Consider the following 25,985-nt stretch of genomic DNA (forward strand, 5'->3'; position numbering starts at 1 on the left):
AGTATTTTAATGAATGACGAAATTCTTTATTTTATAGTTTCAAAAATCTGTCAACATTTTCAGAATTCAACTTTTTTATAAAATCTATCGTTCTTACTATTTCTCTGCCTTCTTTATGAGTAGCAGTAAACTTATAATCCAATTGCATTACTGAAGCAATAGCAGTAAATGTCAAAGGTATCTATTGAAATAAATTCTCGCTTTGAAAATTTCTCTTAGGGTTAAGTAACCCTATTTCCACTTTTTTCCAAATAATCTAAAGAAATAATGATATTGAAAAATTTCGCATATCCAATTATAGATTGAAATAGGCTTAAACCACAGCAATATTTTAATTCGTTATTCTTTCAAGTGTAAACCTCCAATCTATAAAGACATGAAAAAGAAAAGGTTGGATTTGGGGGGCGGGGGGCTTCCAAAACGTATTTACCTAACCATCATTACAATTGTTGTTGTTGTTGTTTATTAAATTAGAATATAATAATTTGCGATAAATAATATGACCAAATTTTTAAAAAGATATGGCACTTAAAAATTACCAAACTATCATAATTTGAGAAAATCATGCTAGAAACAAGTATCTCTGGTACCCTCTAAATGAGAAGTATTGTCTCTCTGACCTGATCAATGGAGCAATAAATCTCAATGATTAAATGTATATCCTGGTAGAATTTCAAATTTTAAACTCTGTAACTCATTTTTGCTTATGAATGAATAAGCAGTATTCGCTCAAAATAAGATTAGTAATCTAGCTGTAGTGGGCACTTAGCAACTGTAGTGGGCAATCATTTTTAACCATATTAAAAATTATTACGAGGCAGAAAGTATTTTTTGTATATTTATTTGTCAGTGTAAAATCAGATAACTATTCCTATTCAGCAAGTAAACATTTCTTTCAAACAATTACAAACTCAAATAGGTAAATGGTGGTTGATCTACGTATTATACACACAAACTTTCAAATTTTGTCACAAAATGATGCTATCAAAGGAATAATATTCTTTCTTATCAAAAGATATAGCACAATTCATCGTTGAACAAGCGATACCAGATTTTTCAGTTTTCCCAAATTGCTACAAGGAAGAAAACAGAATTTTTCACAATTAATACCGAATATGGCGGATATCTTAAGGATTACATATTTTCCAGTCGATAAAGTGAATTTTTTCAAATCTGAAACACATGAATGGTCTCATGTTCATAACAATAACAAGAAAAATTATTTAATTTTCTTCATTATTAATTACAAAAAATTCATTTTTTGCCTTCTTGTTAAAAAAATTAAGAAAGATGGTAGTGTATGTTAAATGAAAAAAAATCAACATTAATTCTAAGAAATTCATGTCTGAGCCAACAATGAAATTATTGCTTTAAAAAAATTGATCATGTGTCTTTTATTTGGCTTCCATCCAATTCATTTATTGGCTATTAATCTTTTTATATTGCCATCAATGAAGAGCAGAAATTAAATCTCTATTAACAAAAACGATTATTGTGTGTGTGTGTGTGTGTGTGTGTGTGTGTGTGTGTGTGTGTGTGTGTGTGTGTGTGTGTGTGTGTGTGTGTGTGTGTGTGTGTGTGTGTGTGTGTGTGTGTGTGTGTGTGTGTGTGTGTGTGTGTGTGTGTGTGTGTGTGTGTGTGTGTTGGTGCTGCACAAAAAAGGCAGGCTACCAAATTTAGCTCATGTATACCTTGAAAGTAGGAATGTGCACTTCAGAGCGGTTTTTTTATTTGAATTAAAATTTTAATTAATTAAAAACTCGGCTAAATTTTGATGTTTCCCTGCTTTAACTTCCAAAAATATTGTCAAAAAGTAGATTTTACATACTATTTCAATATACAAAAAATTCTCTTTTTATTGATAACAATTTAATAATATTATGAATTTTTCCTGAATTGTGGCATTTTTCAAAATTTTATTTGCTTTTTTATTATGAAGTTTAAACTTCTCTCATTTTTTCATAAAATATATAATCGGACGATCTTCTTCCATTGTTAAAAGCTAATGAAGAAAATATCTGTTTAATATCTGTATAGTTTACAAGATGTTTTTAAAAAAAAGAAAGTTGCAATATCACAAAATTTAGAAAATAGATAGCCCGTATATTTGTTTTCAATAGCACTTTGATATTATAAGTCTGTTTTCATTAAAAATTTTCATATATACACTAAATAAAATTTAAGTAACGGTTGAATCCTAGTTTAGTGTGCATCCGAGTTTGTCGGCGACATGGTAACCCAAAAAAGCAAACTGAAAAATTTTCCTAGTAATCCTATTATTGATTTGTTTGCAATTGACGTACTGTTGCGTTGTACTACTTATGCTACAGCACTTTTGTTAGAAATGAAAATTAAAAATAATTAACAAATAAACATCCATTAAAGAATTTTATTAAATTACATTTTATAATTGAAAGTATTATTACTGCCCATAAACCATTCGGTGCTATTTTTAAAGTGAATTATGAACAGATAATTTTTATTCTTTTACCATTCTTATTGAATCATTTTATTCTAATCGTCTAAATCGTCTGTTTACAAATTTTGTCAGAACAGAAAATAAAAAACTCGTCAGCTCGACATCATCAGCTCGAGTTTTTTTTTTAATCGTTTGTCTTTATTTCACAGTTTTTTATTTTCATATTATCCTAACAGAATTCTTTACGATCTGTTGTACTTTTCGTGATTTTCCCGTGATTATTCCAGAAGTCTATGAGTGTTCAGTGATCATGATTCTGATGATTAAGATAATCCGAAATATTATGATCGCAAATATTATGAGGAATATTGTATTTGTAAATTTCAAAATGTATATGGCGCCGACAAAACGACGTTTGCATCGCTGAAGAACTCTGCTGTTTTTTCTATGGAAACGTTCCATTGAAGAATTTGTTGAACCGAGTAAGTATATTAGTTTCTTCAAATTTCTTCTGGTTTGCAAAAGTTCGTTATTTCAAAATTCAAAACGATTCACCAAATGTGACTCATAACAATTCAAAAAGAATTGTTCTTAGCTAAAATTATTCTGATCAATAAATCAATTTAATAAAAAGGTTAGATCAATTTAATAAAAATGGTAGGCAACTGTAACTGTTTCACAACATTTTTTTATATGGTCAGCCATCTTGATTGGTGACTTGGCCCTGGTGGTATCCTTATTGAAAAAAGGAGCATATTAAACTAGGATTTTACCTAGTATCACATTTAAAGTAATAGGCTTTAATATCAAACAATTTTAAGAAGTCACAGACATGAAATTACATTTAAATGATTTATACGAAATGAAATATAACCAGTATTCCTTGTGAATCATCTTGTCGCCAGAGGCGACTAATAAGAAATAAGTAATTTTGAAGATTTTGTCTTATTGAAAAATATCCTAATTGCGTTAAGGTAATGATTTTTTTCAACAATCTAATGATTTTATAATTATTAAGTCTCCTAAAACTGATATAATCGGTAAGTTTCATAAAAAAAATTTAATTTGTAAAGAATAATTTAAAATATCTCTTATTTTCAAACACCACTGAAATTTCATAGCTGAATTTTCAAAAGATATGTTTACTTATTTAATTATCTTTTACCATTCAGGGGAATTCTATATCATGACAGGGCACATAAACATATAAATTCTAGATTATAAACAGAATAAATAGAAGCAAATAATTCCAAAGTTAAGAATATCATTCGCTGATAACACAATAAACAAAAGCATAAAATCTTATGCTTTTGTTTCTATCGTTCCTAATGAATATTTTTTCGTTTTTTTTAACCCTTTATAAAAAGAAATAAATGAATAAACAATAAGTGATTGTTTAAATGCGATTTATAAAATAATTTTTTCGATTTTTTTTATTTGTCAATAAAATTTCTTTTTATTTTAAAATGAAGAATAAATTATGAAGGAAAAAAAACAGAAATATCAGACTTAAACCCCAACAAATAGAATAAACCGTGTTTAAAAATATTTTTATTCCGCTCAAAATATTGATCAAATATTCCTTCAACTGTTCCATTACAAATTTCTATGAAAAAAATTAGTTGTAAAAATAAATACAAAAATTTATATTTTAAAAATTTATATGTCTTAGAAAATAAATATCGTCCGGCACGAAATAAATGATTAATGAACAATAGGAAATTAAATTAATAAATAAATATCATAATTAAGTAAAAGCTGGAAATTAAAAATGCATCGTATTGAAACATTATTTTTAAGCGTGGAACAAAATATTTAATTTCGAATCATGTAAAAATTAACTTCGTAAAATAATGAACATTATATTTTCCTTCGTTGAGTAGATAATTATTCACTTTAATGAGAATAATTTATTGATAAATAAGAAAATTATTTTTTAATTATGTGCTGAATAAAGAAAATTCAATTATTAGTATTTGAAATTTTGTGAATCGAAGATTAATTTTTTAAGATGTCAAAAGAAATTAAATCGAATTAAATACATCAATCGTATGAATTAATTAATGTTAATTTTGAAGATGAAGAAAACGAATAATAAAGTTTAGAACAAAAAATACAATGTTTTATATATTTATGTTAAAACATTTTTTATTATTAATTACTCCAGAAAAGAACATATATGCAATATATTTCAACATATAAGATGCCCAATCTAATCGTGATCCAACAGCTAATTTTTAAAACAATAGAAATAAGCATTTGCTTCCAGTTCGAAAATTACTCTTAATGGCGTTAAGGGTTTTTTTATTCAATTGTTTGACTTGATAAATAAATGTCTACTGAAAAATAAAATGCAAAATCTAAATTTTTATGCAGTTCTCCTGTAATATTAATCACACATGTCAAAATTATTTTAACCTACTAAGATGTTTTTATTTCTCACTTTTACAATAAAAAATCAGCCTATTTATGAAGCTTTGAATTTCATTCTATTAAATTAATCAACGGCTGAATCAATCAAGCCTCACTTGTTTATTGGCTATTAAATGAATCTTTTTCAAGGCAACCATTGAAATGGTCTAGAATATTTAACTTCTTTCAAAACTTCATAACTCGGTCATTTTGAATCTATCTCCAAAAATAAAATATTTTTTTGTTAAAATCAAATATGTTTTATAAAATAATATTGAACTATTGTAAAAAAAATTAGATTTTTCAAATTTATTGGCAGTATATTTATTGATTCAAGCAGTATTGAATATAATTATTTATTCCTTTAGAATTCTTTTATTTACTGTAAGTATATACCTGTATATAGTTGTTTATAAATTCTAATAAACATGATTAGAGGTATGTATAAATTAAAAATAATAATTATATTCAGTTGTTTATTCACTTGTTGCTTCAAATAGGTAGTCAAAAAGCAGAATCTAGCTAGAAAATCCTCCTCTCAGTACGACAGTTTAAAATGATCTATACTTATTCCTAACAATAAAAAATAACCATTACAGACAATAAATAACGGTATCCTTTCTACCCGTGAAGATTAAAAAAATGCACAGTTTATGAAGAGAAAGTTCCAGAATATCTCAGCAAAAATGGTTCGAATGTTCTTGAAATTTCTTACAAAGCAGTTTTAGAAGACCAGGCAATATATTCGAAGTCCTATAATGAGTGCCTCACTTTGCAGATTTAGCTCTTGTTTACAATGGTCATCACCACTGGATGAGGACAAGGGGTTAATGTTCTCTTTGTAACTCAGAAATGGTACAATGTCTTGTGAAGAACCCACTGTTAAATATGACAAGGAATTGGTAGTTTCACCATCCAAAGAATATAGGAGAAAGGAGCCACCAAGGCTCTTCCAGAATCATGGAATTGGCATGTAGTAGAGTCAATGACCACATGATTATACATGAGATTATAACCCCTACAATGTACCTTGCTCTTGTTCTGCTGCTTACATGTTTACTTGCTCCGTACTGCTGTTGGTGATGGCTAACTTTTGGATCATGCTTGATAGCGTCTCTGTAAGTGCGCAAGTGCTGTGTAGAACTGCCTTAACCATCGAATTTATTCATGTTGCCCTGTAACTATTGAATTCACTGGATATGAATTTCATGAAAAAATTCATGTAATGTCTAGGAACATTGTCTTGTTGATCGTCCATATTTGTTGTTCGTCCATCCTTGTTGTTCGTCCAAACAAGCCAAAATCATTCTTGAGGTGATAGAAGACCACTTCAAAAACCTCTTTGAACATGTTATTCAAAGTATGTCAAAATGATTGGAAGATACAATTAATTATATAGTAAGCGTTTTCTTTAATGGCATGTTTTCAATTGCTAATGTTGAATTAATTGAATTCTTTCCATTGTTTTATTTTTATAGGAAAAAAAAAACTTTCCCTGAAGCTTTATAGTCTAATTAATGTTGAATTACATCATGTTTTACATTCTCTCAGCATTCTTCATTCATGTTTGATGTAAAACTATAATTCAATTTTTTAATAGAGTCATTTATTTACCTTTCTTGGGCGTTTGTTCCTGTAATGTATTTGTATACTTCAAATTTAAAAAGATCAACAACCAAATTTGATAATAATACTACAGATTAAAATATTTAATAATATGAAAAAAACAATAATAATATTTCAGTCACATGATAGGAACTCATTTATACAGAATCTACTATGTACAATTAAAAATTCATCATTAATATCCTGGATGTACACTTCATTTAATAATTTTGTTGTACACCAGTTTTTTACTACTAATGTCCATAAAAATTGAATTTCATCTGAATATGAAAATCCAGATCAAAATTATAATGGGAAACTTTATTTTTTGTCTTCCTTATGCTTCTTTTCTTTTTTAATACCCCACGATTGTAGTTCAGCTGATGCGAAGATATCATAGAAAATAGCAGTGATGAGGTACACAGCAGATGTGATGTAAAAAACATAGCTCCAGTTTTTTATAGTCTCCTAAAAATAGATAAAAAGAAGGGAATTACGGGGTGAATTTTTTTCCCATATATGTATCTGCTAATTGACATTGGATATGCTTCGGAAAAAATTATTGATTAATTCTAAGGTACTTCCTATGCTGTTTTGTCCAGAAGTAACTGAGGAGTTGAATTACTGAAAACTGAAAAAAAAAACTAAAATATATGAGATATAGACAAGTTCGAAAAATATAATGAGGTCTATATTTCAAAAATATTCAATTAATTTCACAATGTGTAGTCGTCGAATCCATATAGCAGAAATTCTTTTCTTTATAGAATGCTTATTTCTTGCAAATAATAAGCAATTTATTTGCAAAGTTCTTCGTTTATAATGACTTGCCTTTCTAAATATATCGTATTCCATTTTAATAGAGCCTCTATATTTTTTCTTTGTTAATGTATTGGAACGGGATTCTGATTATTATTTTAGTTATTAAATTGACTACATTTGGGGCTTCATTAAGTTTAACTTTCAGTCAAGAAATGTGGTTTTTTAATTTATTACGTAAACAGACATCTGCATGGAGGAAACTTGCATATTAATTACTAAAAAAGAATGTTTTTGAATACATTTTAATATTTTGGAGCAAAAAATTCGCCATATTTATATGGATGAATATAATATGGATTTCAATAACTGTGATATTGTTTATGAATTAGATCGTATAATACTTAGATAAAGGATTTAAAATTTTTATTTGCATACAAATAAATTCCTTTTTTTTTTTTTTCAAAATAAATTGGAATAACAAAAAAAAATCCCCTAAAAATCTATAATCGTAAAATAATTTTTATCTATTACAATAATTATACTGCCAGCGTAATAATTAATTTTAATTGAATTTGATCCTACTACAACAATTTGAGTGAGGAAGAAATCTCGGCCGAACTCGTAAATAAGCCAACTGTCCTTCATAAAAGGTGAGAGTTTAAATTATAATTTCTGCATAATTCTATTGTTATTTAATATAGAAAACTAATTCGCCTTATATAAATTATTACTGCCACAACACACCGAAATACACTGTTACAAAACACTGTTAAAAGAATTCTGTTAACTGTCTTCCTTGAAAGTTAAATTTGAAAAATGTTTTCAATTCTTTAATTTTTTTTTAATTTCTTGTATGCGAACTATACAAAGAGAAATTATAAAATTCGTCCAAAAAGTTGTTTTAAAATTATAAATTTGAAGAAATGCATAATTTCGGAACCAAGGCTGCAAACTGACACAGTACTAAGAATGTAGCTTCGCCACTAGCCAACATTGACAAATTATTGATAGAGAAGTCTGCAGAAAATTTTTAAATTCATTTTTTCAGAATTGGCTGGCTATTGTGTTTTACTCCTTTAATGAGTTTTTTTAAGGTGCTTTAATAAAATTCTGAATTTCAACTCGAAATTGATTTCGGTACCTTTGTTTTTTCCTTCTAAGGAAAACTCTACCATTGATAAAGATTGATAGCTATATTTAAAAGCATGGATCTATAAGTCAGGCTAATAAAATAATGTAATTTATATAGTCCTGCAATTTTATTAATGTACCCTATTCAACATAGATCCATAAACCAAATTAATAAAATAACTTATTTCATATACCAGTATAATTTAATTCATGTATCCGATTCAACATGAATCATAGATCATGTTAATAAAATAATTTAATTCATATACCCGTGAAATTTAATTCATATATCCAATTCAACATGGATCCATAGACTAGATTAATAAAATAATTTAATTCATATATCCATGTAATTTAATTCATGTACCCTATTCAACATGGATCCGTAGATCAAATTAATAAGTTAATTTAATACATATACCCGAGAAATTTAAATCTTATAGACGATTTGTGATGGATCCGCAGACCAGATTAATAAAATAACTTAATTCCTGTACCCAAGTAATTTAATTCCTTTTCTCTATTCAACATGGATCCATAGTCCAGGTTAATAAAATAATTTAATTCATATGCCCGTGTAATTTAATTCCTGTACCCTATTCAACGTGGATCCACAGACCAGGTAATTAAAATAATTCATATACCTATGTAATTTAATTCATGTACCCGATTCAGATACCTGTGACATCAACAACGATCCAAACTTTTCAAGTTCTGACTGACATTCCTCGTGTGAATTAGAAATCTTCGCATTGATTTAAATCAACCGTTATAAATATATGTACAACTTTACCATACACAGCACTCATGTTCTATAAAGGAAGGAAAAAGTTCTTACGCCTTTGTCCAAGAAGTATCCAGTAAATGTTGGACCTATAGCTCCACTAAAACTACCAATGGTGTTCGAAATTCCATATAATGTGCCTAAAACAATACAAGATTTTTTTTAATACAGAAATAGACTTTTAATTACTAAAAATGTTATTTAGATTCCGATTTTGGTTAATTATAAGAATTAGTTCGTTGATCTATTGAACTTACTGACTGACTTTTTTCTTCTTTTTTTTCTTTTACGAAACTAAATTTATTTTCATATCTATTTGCCTACGAGTCATTTGATGACATGTATTAAAAATGTTTTGAAGAACGAATTATATAACGAACTTTATAATTTTGTTCGAGTTTTAATTTTTAAGTCTTTTTTTTTTTTTTTTTTTTTTTGTCGATTACAAAAGTTTAAAAAGGGTTATATATTAAAACTGTTGGTTACGTAATGAATGTTTATACGTAACAAAATATTCAGTCATAAAATGTGAATGAAAAAAAATCAGCATATTGATTCTAAATATTCAGCCATAATTATAATCTTATACTATAAATATACTATACATTATTGAATATTTATTATTTTCACTTTGTAAGTCATTAGATTCAATCTTTTAAGTACATACGATCACCATGTTACTCAATGCATTTTCTTTTATAAATTATCACATGTTATTTTATGAGTTATCTAGTTAATTATTAGATAATTTTATTATTAACTTCAGATAAGCATTTCTAGAATTTCAAAAGTTCGGATAATTTAATAGAAAGGAATATATAGAAAAGTAATATGGGTCGAAATCCATGTGTTATCTTTGTGGATTCCAACACAGAAGAAAGACGTACTGGATAACACGAGAGTAATCTTGAAGAAGTCCATTGTTACTAGATTCAAAAAATATTTTCAAAGATGGCTTTGCTAATTCTTATTAATTAACAATAAATATTTTATTTATTGATTAAAAACGGGAATATGGAAGTTGATTTTATTTATTTATTTATTCATTGCTTTGAAATGCATAAGTTATACCAAGATTTTCAGGTGATATATTTATGACTTTAATGTCTTACCATATAATAAATCAAAACAAAGAAATCAGAATCCCTTTATTTCAGATGATTTACACTGGTATCCAAAATTTAAGCATAATTCATAAAAATGCAATTAAATATTTCTGAATTTGTTCGAAATAACTTATGGAGAATCATTTTGAGGGTGAAACATTGTCCTTCAGCAAAACATTTTTACGCGCACGTCGAAACACGGAAAAAACCGATTTAATATCAGCAATTCAGAAAGTTTTATGTAATTTGCGTGTGAAAGAACATTGTTTCCAATTAAACAGAACAACGGATAACACACAGACGATAAAAGAACATGTTTGCTGAAAGTGTAACCTTTGGAATGCTGAAATTGGACAATCGCTAGTCGAAATTACCTTCAAAGTGTGATCTCTAGACTATATAAAGGTCCCAAATTATGATAAATGTTAACTTAACCTACAATCAGGTCTTACCGATCTGAACCTATCAATAATCTGGTCAAGAGTTATTAATGTTCCCCCAAATTGATATTTAACAATAGCTACACGATATTGCTCAAGGAATATGGATTCAACATTCATAGTCTACACAGAAGTACGAGTTTAATAATAAACTGTTTACAGAAGCTCTCGATAATATTGCCATCTATGCCATATGACTAATAGTTTTCAGCCTCCTTTTCTCCTCGTATCTACACATAAACCTTCACGTTTAAAATGATGGTTTAAATACTTCAGTTTTGGCCAGTAGGTCAATGTAATTTTTAGAGGCGAATCTTACTTCATTCTTAACATTGAATCCCATTGGCTAACAATAAAGCGAGAACGTGAAACTTGTATCCACCTGGAGAAGTCACAGTAAAACATTGCTTTATGTCAAAAAAATGTTATGGGAAACACAATTTCGGCTACTCCAACCTGCCACTAAGGTATATACGAATTATATTTGACTGGATAGTTGCGACAGCATTGGTGGGAACTAAAGTTAGCCATCACCGGCCACTGTAAAACCCTTCACATGGGAAACATGTCCCGTCATCGGCAGGAGGTAGTCGATCCAACCATTTCTGTACTCACCGGTGGCGAAAACCAACCACCATGCCAGGAAATTTCTCATCCTCATATCTGAGGAGCCCCCCGTGGTGGGAGTCATCTGACTATCCGACCCGCCACGAAGGCATATGGATTTAAACCATAAATCTGAATGACCGGACCGCCGCAACAGCAACACTGGCGGGAACTGTGGTTGAGTCCTAAGGGCTATCACCGGCCACGGTACAACCCTCCCCTTAGGAAGTACGTCCCGTCATCGACGGGAGGAGTCAGATCCCCCATCTCTTTGTGTACTCTCCAGGGTGGCGAGATCCAACCATGCCGGAAGCATCTCATCCTCATTCCGAGGTGCCCCCCGGGGGTTTTCATGTTATGGGAAAGTAACATGTTGGGAACGGAATATAGTTGGTGCTGTACAGATTCACCATATCTTTGAGATGGTAACTGTGACTACTAAAAGACACACAATGAAGTTTCTAAACGTGAATCATCTGTATAGAGGTGATGTCGTTCCTGATTTCATATTTATGGATTACGCGACTTGCCAATATGCAAGCCTAATCGATGATTTTCTTAAAACTGGAAATATCTAACTCGTGCCGTAACTTGCTCAGTCACTTGAATTTGAATTCTATCGAGAATATGTGGGAGACAATTTGCAGATCTTTCGCACTCACTATATTCCGTTCCCGAGCTGAAAACAGTTCTTCATGACGTTTGACGTCTTCGTGCCGACACTCATTCATCTACTAAGGCTTAGCAAGTATGAACGATTGTTGTCCTGCGGAGCTGACTGTCAGAGATAACTTGCTACATCTCTCATCACTTTGGAGCTTCAGACATAAATTGCTACATCACCTTTTTATTTCAGTTGTTTTTCATTAGAGTAAGAACTCCTTCAGCCTGTTTCCTTACAGACTGTTTCTTTGGATATCCAGTGGGAATTGTCTTCTCAAAGTTTTCTCGCATACGCTCTACGTTTGACATGGTAATGGCACAAAATAGCTACAAAATAGTAACTTTTGGCGAGAATTTAACATTTTTACTGAATTTACTGATACGGAGCAACTAAATCTGAGTATTAAAAAGTAAACAAACTTTTTATTAGCTAGTTGTGAAAAGTATTTGGCAAAGTATTTATCGTCATATGATGACATTTAAGACGCCTGAAAAAAATCAATTATCATTTTCGTAATGCCACTAAAACCCTATTTTCTGGAAAAGAAAAGTTCTGTTTAAAGTAATATATAATTAAAGTGGCAAAGATAAATTATGAACTGGCGAAGAAAAAACTTTGGAAAGTTTGATTCATAAATTTACAATGGCCAATAATGAAATTCAATTTATAAATTGAAAAGAAGAATTACGGTAGAGAGAAACAGTTAAGATTATTTATGACAAAGAACTTAAAAATTATCCAATAAGAAAACCAAGAAAAAAGTTTTTCTGGAGCAACAGTTTTCAAAATTACTACTGTTAAAACTTTCTTTTAAAACCTTGCACGTTTTAGATTAGACTTTTTTAACATTTTAACGCATCTGGAATCAGTACAAAATGATGCTAGAGTTAGTACATGCAAAAATAGCTTATAAAAGCCGCTACCATGGGTCACTTGATATGGAATTATCATTTTTCTTTTTTTAATTAATTTTCCTTATCTATATATTTATAAATAATAAAAACTAAAGTTGAATATATGTTACATAAAATATAATGCCTGCAATTAAAATTTTAAAAAAACGAAAATTCTTAATTTTTAATCATGTAATAAAAAAATTAGCCAAGGCATTCACTGCTTTATAAAATATCTTTCGTTAGTTTATTCTAATAAAAGTTTAGAAATAAAATAAAATGAATTTTGTACTCGCCTGCAAGTTCAGGGCACATGTCCACATGGGTGATATTGAAGCCAGAATGTACGAATCCATTGAAGGCCATGCCAATGCATAGAAGAGCAACAGTAAGATAGGGACGGCAGCCGGTCACAGTGACACCCAAAAGACATAAAGCTGGTCCTATCGAACCTAAATAGACAATATAAAAGTAAATGTCAAACATATCAAAAATTCTAAGGCCAGCAAAAGATTTTTAGGTGGCTTGTAAATTAAAAATCAGAAACTAAAAGATATCATTACGTTGAGATGATGATGTAAAAATCCGAAAAATTTGTTATGATTTATCGGAGAATATTTAATGACGAAAATAAGACAATTATTAAAGAAAAGCGTTTCAGTTCGTATAAAAACTGTAAAATTAATTTACCTCTAAATGTAAAATATTTGTACATAAATATATTAGAGATTGTGATCGTTAAAACCATTAAGGTATATCAAATTTTTATAACATATTTTATTAAGACCATATATGCTAATTCTTCAATAATGCCAAAGCATACCAACCAACACAGAAATGGGTAGAATTCATACTTTTGTCTTTCTAAAGAAATGAATAAATAGTTTAATGTATAAGAAAGATTTAAAACACTTAAGAAGATATATTTCATTTTTAGCTGATATCATGTTTGTTACTTAAATTTCAGAGAGATTGAAAAGTTTTCGAAACTAGCAGCCCCTGGAAAATCCAAATGATGCTAGTTTCTACAGTTTCAACAGCTAGTTTCTAGGAGACTATACAGCTGTTTAGAATCTCTGGATTCAAGAGAGAGTGTAGCAAATCGATTTATATAAACCTTATTTTAAATAGATAAATAAGCAAAAGGTAACGTTGCGAGCTGCCCAAAAAAATTATATGTAATTTTTCCCGATTCTTTATTTATTTCTATTTTCTCAATCTTTATAGGAAACAATATACATTTTTTTTAATTATGTGGGATTTAATTTTAGATTAAATTGATTAATTAATTTAACTTTAGATTAAATTGATTAATTAATTTAATTTTAGATTAAATTGATTACTTAATTTAATTTTAGATTAAATTGATTGATTAATTTAATTTTAGATTAAATTGATTAATTAATTTAATTTTAGATTAAATTTAGATTAGATTTAGGTTTAATTTTTCATCATAATAAATTGTTTATGCGTTGATTTATTATTCTGTAAAAAAATATATATTGATCAAGAAAAGCAAAAAAAAAAAAAATCTAGACAATAAATGCCTTTTTACAAGACAAACTTCTGAATAGAATACGCTAAAAACAACAGAAAACAGAAATAATTTATTTAGGGTTTTGGCTCGAGAATTGGCGCGAAACAAAAAGTGGAGAAACGTCCTTCAAATCATCAAAAAAAAAACAAATTTATCTACATTTACTTACGTATTAAAAAAGAAAAAATATGCTTCAGTGACTCTGATACAGTCGACCCTTTTTACTTTTAATATAGAGAAAGTATAGTAATTGTCAAAAAATTCGAACACGCGAATTTGATGAATCTCCACATTTTAAACCTCTCTAATGTCGAAAAACACATTTTTGGAAAATGTCCGTCTGTCTGTAACAAAGATAATTCAAAAAAGCTTTGATCGGTCTTTATATCAAATTTGTGGATTTCTATAAAATTTTAATCAAATTCCGCTCAGAGGAAGTCTCTCTGTCCGGCTGTTTGGATATAATTTAACAAAATAATTGCAAAACGAAGAGAACTAGATAGATTAACATTCAATACACAGAATTAACATCCATAATCTAGACATCTATCAAATTTTGAGAAAAATCCAACAAGGTTTTCATTGTCTGTCGGTCTTTTTAGAATTTTGCAAATTCACGCCAAAGGTTAGTATTTCGTAACTATTGTACGCCAATGCTATGCAAGACGTTCTCTCGGATAACATCTTTATTAGAGTATATGTGAGAAACTTTCAGGAGACCCCTCTCGCTGGTTTTTATTAGGCTTTCATAACAATTATAAGAGTAAAAAATGTATGCAATAAATTACCTATAGAATTGCAAATCTTGCGAGTGTTGGTGACGCTGATTTTCCCCGATTTCCTCATTCTGTCAGCGATATAAGAAGCCAGCCATGAAAACAAAGCTTGCGATGCATAAGGCAAAGCGGAAAGAAATCCATTCTAATGGAAGTAAGAATAAAAACCACTTTCAATGAAATTTTTCGTTTTAATGATTCAGTGCCTATTTTAAGCAAATATTTAATTATATATTGAAGTTAATGATAAATTTTTAAGCAAAGGAACTTTAGCACCGGTAAATTATTTTTTTTTTGTTTGATAGTTAAATCAATTTTATATTTTTTATTTGTGTATAAAACAGATTGGAAAAACCACTACGAAATAAAAACACATAATTAAAAATCAAAGGCATTTTAAAAATTGGAAGAAATATTATTTTTTCGGCTGAAAAGAGATGTAGAGGAAAAACTTTCCAGTTGAGAAAGTTACTGACTGATTTGTTAATAATTTTGCTAATAAATTAATACATATATTATCTGAAACTTGAACTAAGTTAAAAGCTGTATTTAAATTCTTAAATACTGAGTTCTACTGACAAATAGCATGAAATTAATAGAAATGTTTTCACACTAAGGAGCCTTAAAACAACTACGAGTTTTTATTGCATTAGTTACTGCATTTACAAGTGTTTGTATAAATACAGTAACTAAGGCAATGAAAAATATAGTTTTTGAAGTATTTTATTGATTAAGATTCCAGGATGTAGCGAAAAAATTACAGGAAAATAAAACTGATTTCATTTTTTTTTAAACTCACTTTTTGTAAAGTAGTGTAAAAATGTTTTATGCAATTATATGATCCGAAGTTAGTGAGAACTTTAGTGGATGATGTTAAAATTTAATTAATGTTTAATTAAAAATCGAATTAAAATTTTGAAAAAAACTTTCTTAGAGCTTTTATCACTCAAGAAGTAATTGCATGTCATATTTGATAGTACATGTCAAAGGATCTACCCAGTAACCTTTTATAATGCATACTTTTTCAAGCTTAGGTAGAACTAATCACCTTTGGCGACTAGCTGATTCGCAGGTGATATAGTTATGTTTAATTTGAGTCAAATCTTTTAGATATAACCTCATATCCGTGATTCCATCAAATTGTAGGACATTAAAGCCATGTTATTTTAATTGCCTTACACATGCTCTGTTCATTGAATAATCTTTCTTAAAAAGAAAATGGACAGATCATCCATATTCTAAAGTTAAAGATATTGCAACTTTACTTTTTTAATTCGTCTTGTAAACTACACAGAAAAATAACAGAATCTTTTTTCTTTAGATTTCAACAATGGAATAAATAACAAGATTCAATATATGAGGAAATAATGAAAACGATTTCAATTTCAGAATAACAATCTAATCTATTGCTGGAAAATAGGTAAACAAAAAATTTATTTGCTAAAATTCAGGAAAATAGAAATTATTAAAATCATTTAATAATGACAATTCAATTGGCATTATTAAAAAGACAATTTGTATATTTTTGAACGATATAAAATTAATTTTTATGCAATAATATATTCAGAAGAAAAACGTCGAAAATTCGTTTAATTTCTTATTGATTAAAATTCTAATTAATTTTTTTAGAATCACTTTGAGATGCATATTCGCCCCCTCCAAAGTATGTTTGTGCTAAATTTGGTTCTATAGGCCAAATTATCTGCCTAGAGAACGTCAACGCACACTGCACAATCATCTTTATTTTTAGTCCTTTTTTATTAGAAGAAATTGCGTGAAGAGGCATATATTATAAAAATGATACATTTCACAATGTTAACCTATAAGATTTATCAGGTTAAAAAATTGCTGAAATAAATTCATAATACTTTCATATTACATTTCAAAACACTAAATAGTTTCTTCTGCAAACTTCATGTAAAAAGATTTATAAAATAATTACAAACAAATTAAAAAAATATTAACTAAATATTTTCCATGTAAAATAATTATTGCAATCATAGAAAAAAGAAAATTTACCGCCTGGATATCAAAATGGAGAATTCCGTTCAAATAAGTAGACATTTCTGTTAACAGAACATTAAAACCAAATACATGTCCAAAGTGACCAACCGCGACAGCCCACACAGGTAGTGAAGTGAATATATCTTTCCATGGAGTATCCTTTTTCTGAAAAATAAAGTTGTTTAACTCCTTTGCAGAATTGTTAAAATATATTTGACGAAAAGTAAATATTTCTTTTAATTAAAATATCAGTTTCCTCGAAATACAGAAATTCATCTGAAATTACTTTTTTTAGAATGCAATTTGTAAAGTAAATCAAAATTTTTTAAAAAATGTAATCTTTGAAAGTAATTTCACAAAAAAAAAATTTTTGATTGAACTGTGTTTTTATAAAAATTGAAAATTAACCAAGTAATTATGAGAAAAATTAAATAGAATGCAGAAATATTAATTCATTTTCATTTGAAAAAAAAAATCGTTTTCATTTTGTGAGCTGAAATATAAGCAAAACTTGAAACTTATTTCATTCATAAAAAATGAAATAATGAAAATCAAACAGAAAATATCTAGAAATTATTTAATTATGAATTATTGAATTAATTTTCATAAATAATTTTCTTTTATTGTTACGTAAAACTGTAAAATAAGAATAATCTATAAATTAAAAGTTCTTTCGTTCAGCTTAGAATACATACAAATGTAAAAGTGAATGTATAATATTCAAATGATATCGCATATATTAATCACAATCGTAATTTTAATCCTAATATCGTAATAACAAAGTGACAGCAATTTATTCGACGTCAGAAACAAGCAAAATTAAGAACGCATGTCATCTTAGATCTAACAAGGGGAGGGCAAGGGGTTGAAATCTGAGATCGGGATGAGATTTAGTATACTGATAGTATACATTTAGAATGTTCATTTATGAAAATATTAAAACGCAATGACCTGTCAATTGCGAGAAAATGGTCCTCAAACTTTTGGTAAAGCTTATATACTGATAACTTGACTCCCGTTCAGTTGATCCCGATAGTATGGTTGTCTAGGTAACCGTCTCCTACATGGAAAGTCAGGATTCAAAACTGGCTAGGAATTTTTTTCTTTTTTAATAACTTTTATTCAATTAAAAATTTACAAATACTCTTAATTAATATGTTTTTAATTTTTTTCATCCAAAATAAATATTTATTATCAAAATACATAATAATAAAATTAAGATTTTAAAAGAAAAAATTATAAATACAGATGCATTTTTTAAACAAAATAAAATTATTGAAATTTAATTAACTATTTACAGATTGTTTTAATTAATATGCTACTTATTTTTATCCAAGGATAAATGTTTAATATTTTAATGCTTAAATTGCAATTTAATATTTAAAAAATAGTAATAAATATAACATAAATGGTGATAATTATTAATTATAAATAATCACATCGTAAAAATTTCTTTTCAATATTTCTAAAAAATTATCCTATATACATTTACTTTCCATTATATACAAGAACCAGAATGGTAACTATAGTAAAGACATTGGAAACAAAACATATTTCGACATCTTGTACAACTGATAAATGATAATTATCCACAAGAGCAAGGTTTCTTTAAAGAAATCTATGGAAAAACAAACCTCATTTGCATTTAAAAATGTATCTCTTTCATTAGAAAGTCTGGCAACGGACCATGCATATCTTATCATCTTATTAAAAATTGGTGATGACAATTGATGGTGTACAATTGATTGAATTTTTACACCTATTCGCAAGAATTTATTTCTTGATCGTGTTCGATTAAATAAGAATTTTGTATACGTTTAATACGCTTTGAATCATCTGCCTACGCATTCAATAAATTAACACCTGCTTTCTACTATTTCTTTTGATTACTGCTGTTGTGGATGTTTACTTACATATTTAACAAATATCAGCTGCTCCCTTCAATTTTTGGTATAAATACAGCTTCGTTGAGTTAGAACTGATAATTTATTATTATTAAAATCCAAGAATTTCAAACTTAATAGTTTGAAAATGATGCAAACAAGTTAATTTATCTTTAGCCATTAATGTTACGTTTTTAATTATTTTTCCTTTAAACATTAAATTATAATTTAAGTATTAAAAGAATAAACATTTATCCTTGCGTAAAAATAAGTAGCATATTAATTAAAACTATCTGTAAATAATTAATTAAATTTAAATAATTTTATTTTGTTTAAAAAATGCATCAGTATTTATAATTATTTTCTTTTGAAATTTTAATTTTATTATTATATATTTCAATAACAAATATTTATTTTGGATGAAAAAAATTAAAAACATATTAATTAAGAGTATTTGTAAATTTTTAATTGAATAGAAGTTATTAAAAAAGAAAAATAATCCTGGTCAGGTTCGAACCCTTACCTTCCGCATACGAGACGGTTACCCAGACAATCATGCCATAGGGATCACTGGAAGGGGCGTCAAGTTATCAGTATATAGTATTTTCATGTATGAACATTCTAAATGTATATTATCATTATACTAAATCTCATCCCGATCTCAGATTTCAACCCCGTGCCCTCCCCTTGAAAGTGCACGTTTTTTTTAAAGACATTTTTTTATCCAATCATATTCACGTTGTACGTTTGATATAAATAATTCATGAGCATGAATTTATCTCATTCTTTAAAAAAAAAAAATTCAATAAATTTCTCCAATACCGAAAGATAAAAATGTAATATCGACAGTCAATTTTCAGAGATATTTTTCCTATGTCTGTTTTCCTTCACTGTGCTAAGAGAATAGATGATCAAAATTACTTCTGTTTTTTCGTCTTTGTTCAGATCAATGTATAAAAGCTCTTCTTTGGAAATGGAAGGATGTTGAGCCGGAGTTTCATAAACCAAAAAGCTCCAGAACAGAAACCAGATGCAGGAAATCGCTCCTAGAAATATAAATCAGGTTTGAAACATGGAATATATTATTTAATCACAGTGAATAAACATGAGAGTAGATAAAAAAATTAATCATACGAATATTTAACACCATGTTGAATGCTCACGAGTTAACTCGGGCGTTCATATCCAAAAACTGTGGATTTCACACGAGTTAACTCGTGCATGCATGCCTAAATGCTGTGGATTGCACATGAGTTCACTGGTGTTTTTATAACTCACTTTCGTATTCAATTAAGAAAACAACTGACAGATGAGATAACTTATGCATCGAATTGCTGATCAGTGATGCGTTGATTAACTGGGACTGAATTATTTAACTATTATATTACGTACAGTTATTATTCGTTTCAGGAACCCGAGAAAATTAGTTTTGGATGATTTCCCACCACAGAGAATGATACACAGCGAGTAAGATGAACACTTTTTATTTATTTATTTATTGTTATGCCTTAACCCTATATCCGATTCGATGCTTTTCTTTCAGTTCTTTCATTCCATTTGTCTTTTTGAACTATTTTATTTCAATTCGAAGCTTGAGCATGTATTGCTTTAATGTTGTGGATTTTCTGCGATTGCGATGATATCCTATTCCGCAAAATTGTTGGAATAAGCATTATCTATACTTAAGCTCAATGTGTGTGTGTGTGTGGGTCGGCGCTCTACAGGCCATAAGCTACCGAATTTGGTACATGTATACCTTAGAGGTCGGGAATGTGCACCTAAGGTCCCTTTTTTGAATTTTTAATTAGAATTTTAATTATTAATTAAAAACTAACTTTCCCGCCAAAAAATCTTTCATTTTCCCCACCGCCAAATGAGTAAGGCTTCAGTTTTTTTTGTTTTGTTTTGTTTTTTTCCATCAGTAATGAAGCTAGGGTTAAAATTTTTCGGCCGATTATTTCAAACGATTCTGTTTATTTTCTTAATGTTTTATGCATTTAAAATTAAACATCGTTAATTAATCGATCTTTCAGATTCATTCTGAAGTACTTTTGAATTAAAATAACACAGAATAAAGGAAATTAAAAATGTCTAATCTGCATAGCGTTACCCCAACTGGCGTAGAAAAATTCACACATTTGCGTTACCGTAACTGGCGTTGAAAATTTAAGCATGCGCATTGTGTTCTGATTGTTGACAATATTATCAACGGATGATTCTTGATTTAAATTATTTCTGGGTTAGTTGCACGCTTTTGTAATTAAATTGTATTTATGTTAGTTATATATATTTTTGTATATGCTTATAGTTTTAAGTACATCGTTTTTTAAGTAGTTTTTTTTAACCTGTTTTCGACCGATTATTTTAAACGATTCATTTTATTTTCTTAAAGTTTGATGCATTTAAAATTAAACATTGTTAATTAATCGATCTGTTCATGATGAATCTGAAAAAATTTTGTTGACAAATTCTTGAGATATTACATAAATTAAGAAAGATATTCTTTAGTGCCCATAAAGTTTAAACGCTCAGTGACTCTGTTATCAGTAATCATATTATAAAAAAATGCTTTGTTTCAGTAAAAAATATTATTATATTAATTGCAGATTAATTCTTTCCACTTTAATTTAAGGCATAAATTCTACGAGAGCTAACAGAAAATTAGAGAGATACATATTACATTATGACTGAAGGCCTTTATAATATTATGAGTGAATTATATAACTCTCAAAATTTGAAGTTTTAAAATATTTTGATGAAGAATCTATTAAAGTAGGAGTTGCGTAAGATATTTAATTATTAAAATTCAAACGGACATGAAGATTGGCGAACCAGCTGGTCGCCAAAGGGGGCTAACAACGTGTTAACGCAAGATTTGAATTAAATAAAAACACAGGTTTTTTCTTTAAATTCTTATGTTTTTATTGAATTGTGTATTTTATCGAATCGAATAAAGTACACAGGATAGGGTTAAGTACGGAATAACACATAAGGCAAATGGCCACCATGGTTTTTCTGGAAATACGCACTTTTTTGTCGAAATTTTCCATGACCATTTTGAATAAATGCAGCAGATTTTCATTGATATGGCATTGAATTTCCTCCTTTAATGCACGATAGCTTGCGGATTTGTTGGTCTAGACCTTTGACTTCAAATAACCCCTTAAAAAGAAATCCAGTGATGTTAAATAAGACTATCTAGGAGGCCAATTCTCACATTTTCGAATTGTGGCTACCAGACTTTCATTTTTTTTGAAATATTGTTCAGCAATAAAAGCACGTTGTTCTATCGTGTAACGCTCCATATTTTACTAACCCTAAACTATCAGCTGCCAAATGTTTTTAATAAGGTTGTCTAAGGTGGCAAATTCAAATCTTGCGTTAATTTTGTGACGCCCTTTAAAATTTCTCCAACATCTTCTATTCACTTCTATTTGAGTGAAATTAACGTCTTTTGGCTCAGATGCAAAAGCTCTAAAGTTTTCCAATTTATTGAAAGGAAATAGTAAGTTATATTATATCATTTCACTTGCGAAATTTATTTTTATTGCCATGAATTTTTCGAAATTCATTTTTGAAAGATATTCGCAAAATCACCTACTCGGAATTTATTTTTATTTTTGGTATAATTAGTACATAAGAGAAAATACTGTAATCGTCAAAAAAAATCGATATTTTGACGAAACACCAATTTTCAGACAAGTCAAAAAAGACCAAAGAAAATATCGATTGGTTGATTATTTAAATTAAATTTTGATTTCATACCCGTGACGCTACCTGGTAGAGCATTTGATAAAAGAAATTACTTTTAATTGTAGAAATTATTTTTTATAAAAAAAGACTAAAAAGAAGAAAACTAAATAATTTTCACAATAGTATATTAATTAAATTATAATATATTAACTTCCGTATATTAATTAAAATTTTTAAATATTATTTCATCAAATTTCTATATGGTAAGCATCTAGCAAATAAAATTCTTTTACGTTCCGAGAAAGGCAATAGAATGTTCGAAAGACGTAAGACCCTTTATTTATGACTAGCATACCGAAAAAGTAAAATGCAGAAGGCCATCCTCCAAACAGTTCGCTACCACTCAGCATTCCAGAAACTGGCAAGGAAATGACGTTTCCTATCATCAGGCCTATGAAGATGATGGTTGAGATGCGACTTCTCTCTGTTTTGGGAGACCATTTGCTTATGGTGACATTAATGGCTGGAAACGTAACACCCTAGAAAAAAGAGAAAGACATATATTTTTACAAAAAGCAATTCTGAAGATTACATTCAAATTTTTATCACTGTACTGAATTATTTGCAAGTTTATTATTTCTAATCATCAATAATGTTTTGAAGTGCTAAAGTTTTGGCCATTTGAAAACTGCGTATAATGAAGTGCTTGTTTTTCTAAATAGTTAAACCCCCGGGGGCACCTCGAAACGAAGATGAGATGCTTCCGGCATGGTGGTTGGATCTCGCCACCCTGGAGGGTACACTAATAGGTGGGGGGTCTGAATCGTCCCATCGATGACGTGACGTACTTCCTTCGGGGAGGGTTGTGGCCCTTAGGACGGTGACGTCCCTTAGGACTCAACCACAGTTCCCGCCAATGTTGCTGTTGCGGCGGTCCGGTCATTCAGTTTTTATGGTTTAAATCCGTGTACCTTCGTGGCGGGTCGGAGAGTTAGATGGCTGACTTTTTCAAATAGTTGTTAATCTAGATTCTTTTAATAGTTCAATCAAAGCCGTAAAAATAAAAATACATGGAACGCAAACGCAAACAGGTATCTTTTCATTGCGTTCCTTTTCTTCCTACTAACCTTTCTAGGAGATTTTAAGCGAAGAGATCACAGTACAAAAAATTTTAAAAAGCTAATTTTATTGACCTCAATGGAACAAAACCTTGAAATTGGTTACGAAAATCTGGAATAAACTATGCATCTTCAATAGAAAAAAAAACCGCTCAGAATCTTTATAGTCATTTCCTCTGATTCTGATCTTTCATCCACTTTTGATATAAAGTAATCTGGTTTTGATTCTCTCTACGAAATAACATCTGCGTTACAATATTAAACTAATTTTAAAACTCTTAAAAAAAGAAAGCAAGAAACGAAAAGCCAGCGGAAGGAGTCTTCCCAAAACTTTCTCGTATATTCTTTAATGAATTTCTCTTGCCAGATATTTTGGCAATCGAGTACAGTGGATACAAAATGCTCACTTTTGGCATGAATTTAACATTTTTGCTGAATCTATCGCGTCATCCTTGGTGAGCTATTAGGGGATCAATTCCTGCCATGCATTTAATAGTATTCAAGAATCGAATTTGTATTTAAGGTGTGTTTTCCATTACCGATTGAAAAAAAAATTGGCACAAAACTGTACTTGTAAACCCAAAATACCATACCAAGTTTGACATACTAAAATCATTGCGTTTATTAATTATTGCGTTTGCATATTACAAAAAGTACAAATCGACAGACAATCAACCTTTTGTTCAATTCAGCTCAAAATTTGAAAGATGCCTACACTATAGATGGTAAATCTGTATACTGAATTTTATCTATCTGGCTCTCTTCGTTTTGTAATTAACTTATATTCGAACAGCCGAACAGACAGATTTCTTCTGAATAGATTTTACTCAAAATTCGGTAGAAATCAGCAAATTTTGGGTAAAGATTGTATACCAAATTTCATCCGTCTAGTTCAAAATGTTTTTGAGTTATCTTTGTCACAGACAGACGGAAATTTTCCAAAAATGTGTTTTTCGAACTGAGAGAGGTCTAAAACATGGAAATTTTCATTAAAATTTTGCGTTCGAATTTTTCGACGATTACTATACTTTCTCTATACTACGCATACAAGAAAGTAAAATATCTATAGTAGAAGATAACGTAAATAAGTCAAATTCAACGTTCGCAATCAAATTTCGAATAATAACACTCCGTTAGACACTTATAAATCAGATCATCTAGTTTTTCAGATAATATCAATTCGCCTTTTCCTGTGAGACTAAGACTATATTACTGCAGCATACACACAGTGAAATAAAAGCCGTTGCAGTTCTTTCTTATTCAAAAAACAACTATAGAAGAAATATTTTTCAAAAAAAAACCTTGGCTAAACAAATAAATATCATAATTTTCAAGTAATTTTAAGATGAACTCTCTAGCTATATATATATACTAGCCGCCTTTGGCGACCAGCCGGTTCGCCAATCTTAATGTTCGTTAAAATTTTAATAATTAAATATTTTATGCAATTTCTACTTTAATAGCTTCTTCATCAAAATATTTTAAAACTTCAAATTTTGATTATCATATAATTCATTCATAATATTATAAAGGCCTTCAGTCATAACGTAATATGTATCTCTCTCATTTTCTGTTAGCACCCGTAGAATCTATGCTTTAAATTAAAGTGGAAAGAATTTATCTTCAATTAATATCATAATATTTTTTACTGAAACAAAGCATTTTTTTATAATCTGATTACTGAAAATAGAGTCACTCAGCGTTTAAACTTTATGGGCACTAAAGAATATCTTTTTAAATTTATGTAATATCTCAAGAGTTGGTCAACAAAATTTTCTTAGATTCATTATGAGCAGATCGATTCATTAACAATGTTTAAATTTAAATGCATCAAACACTAAGAAAATAAAACGAATCGTTTAAAATAAACGGTTGAAAACAGGTTTTAAAAAAACTACTTAAAAAACGATGTACTTAAAACTATAAGCATAAACAAAAAATATATAACTAACATAAATACAATTTACTTACAAAAGCATGCAACTAACCCAAAAATAATTTAAATCATCCATTGATAACGTTGTCATGGCAACAATTAGAACAGAATGCGCATGCGTGAATTTTCTTCGCCGGTTACGTATCGCAAATACGTGATTTTTTCTACGCCAGTTGGGGTAACGCTATGCGGATTAGAAATTTTTAATTTCCTTTA

General features: G+C 28.9%; 1 protein-coding gene across 2 annotated transcripts in view; it reads right to left on the reverse strand.

Annotated features, from left to right (window-relative positions):
- Positions 1-4,589: 4,589 nt before the first annotated feature.
- LOC129989373 (sialin-like) overlaps positions 4,590-25,985 on the reverse strand; it is a 43,749-nt gene continuing 22,353 nt past the window's right edge. For both annotated transcript variants that reach the window (XM_056097873.1, XM_056097874.1), the window contains exons 4-10: positions 23,071-23,254; positions 19,944-20,068; positions 17,155-17,304; positions 15,148-15,280; positions 13,119-13,274; positions 9,168-9,253; positions 4,590-6,904 (exon numbers count right to left, since the gene is read on the reverse strand). In XM_056097873.1, coding sequence (XP_055953848.1) covers positions 6,758-6,904; positions 9,168-9,253; positions 13,119-13,274; positions 15,148-15,280; positions 17,155-17,304; positions 19,944-20,068; positions 23,071-23,254 — 981 coding nt within the window. In that variant the 3' untranslated portion in view covers positions 4,590-6,757. The remainder of the gene's footprint in view (positions 6,905-9,167; positions 9,254-13,118; positions 13,275-15,147; positions 15,281-17,154; positions 17,305-19,943; positions 20,069-23,070; positions 23,255-25,985) is intronic.

Source organism: Argiope bruennichi, chromosome 10, assembly GCF_947563725.1.
Source record: "Argiope bruennichi chromosome 10, qqArgBrue1.1, whole genome shotgun sequence".
Taxonomy (NCBI): Eukaryota; Metazoa; Arthropoda; class Arachnida; order Araneae; family Araneidae; genus Argiope; species Argiope bruennichi.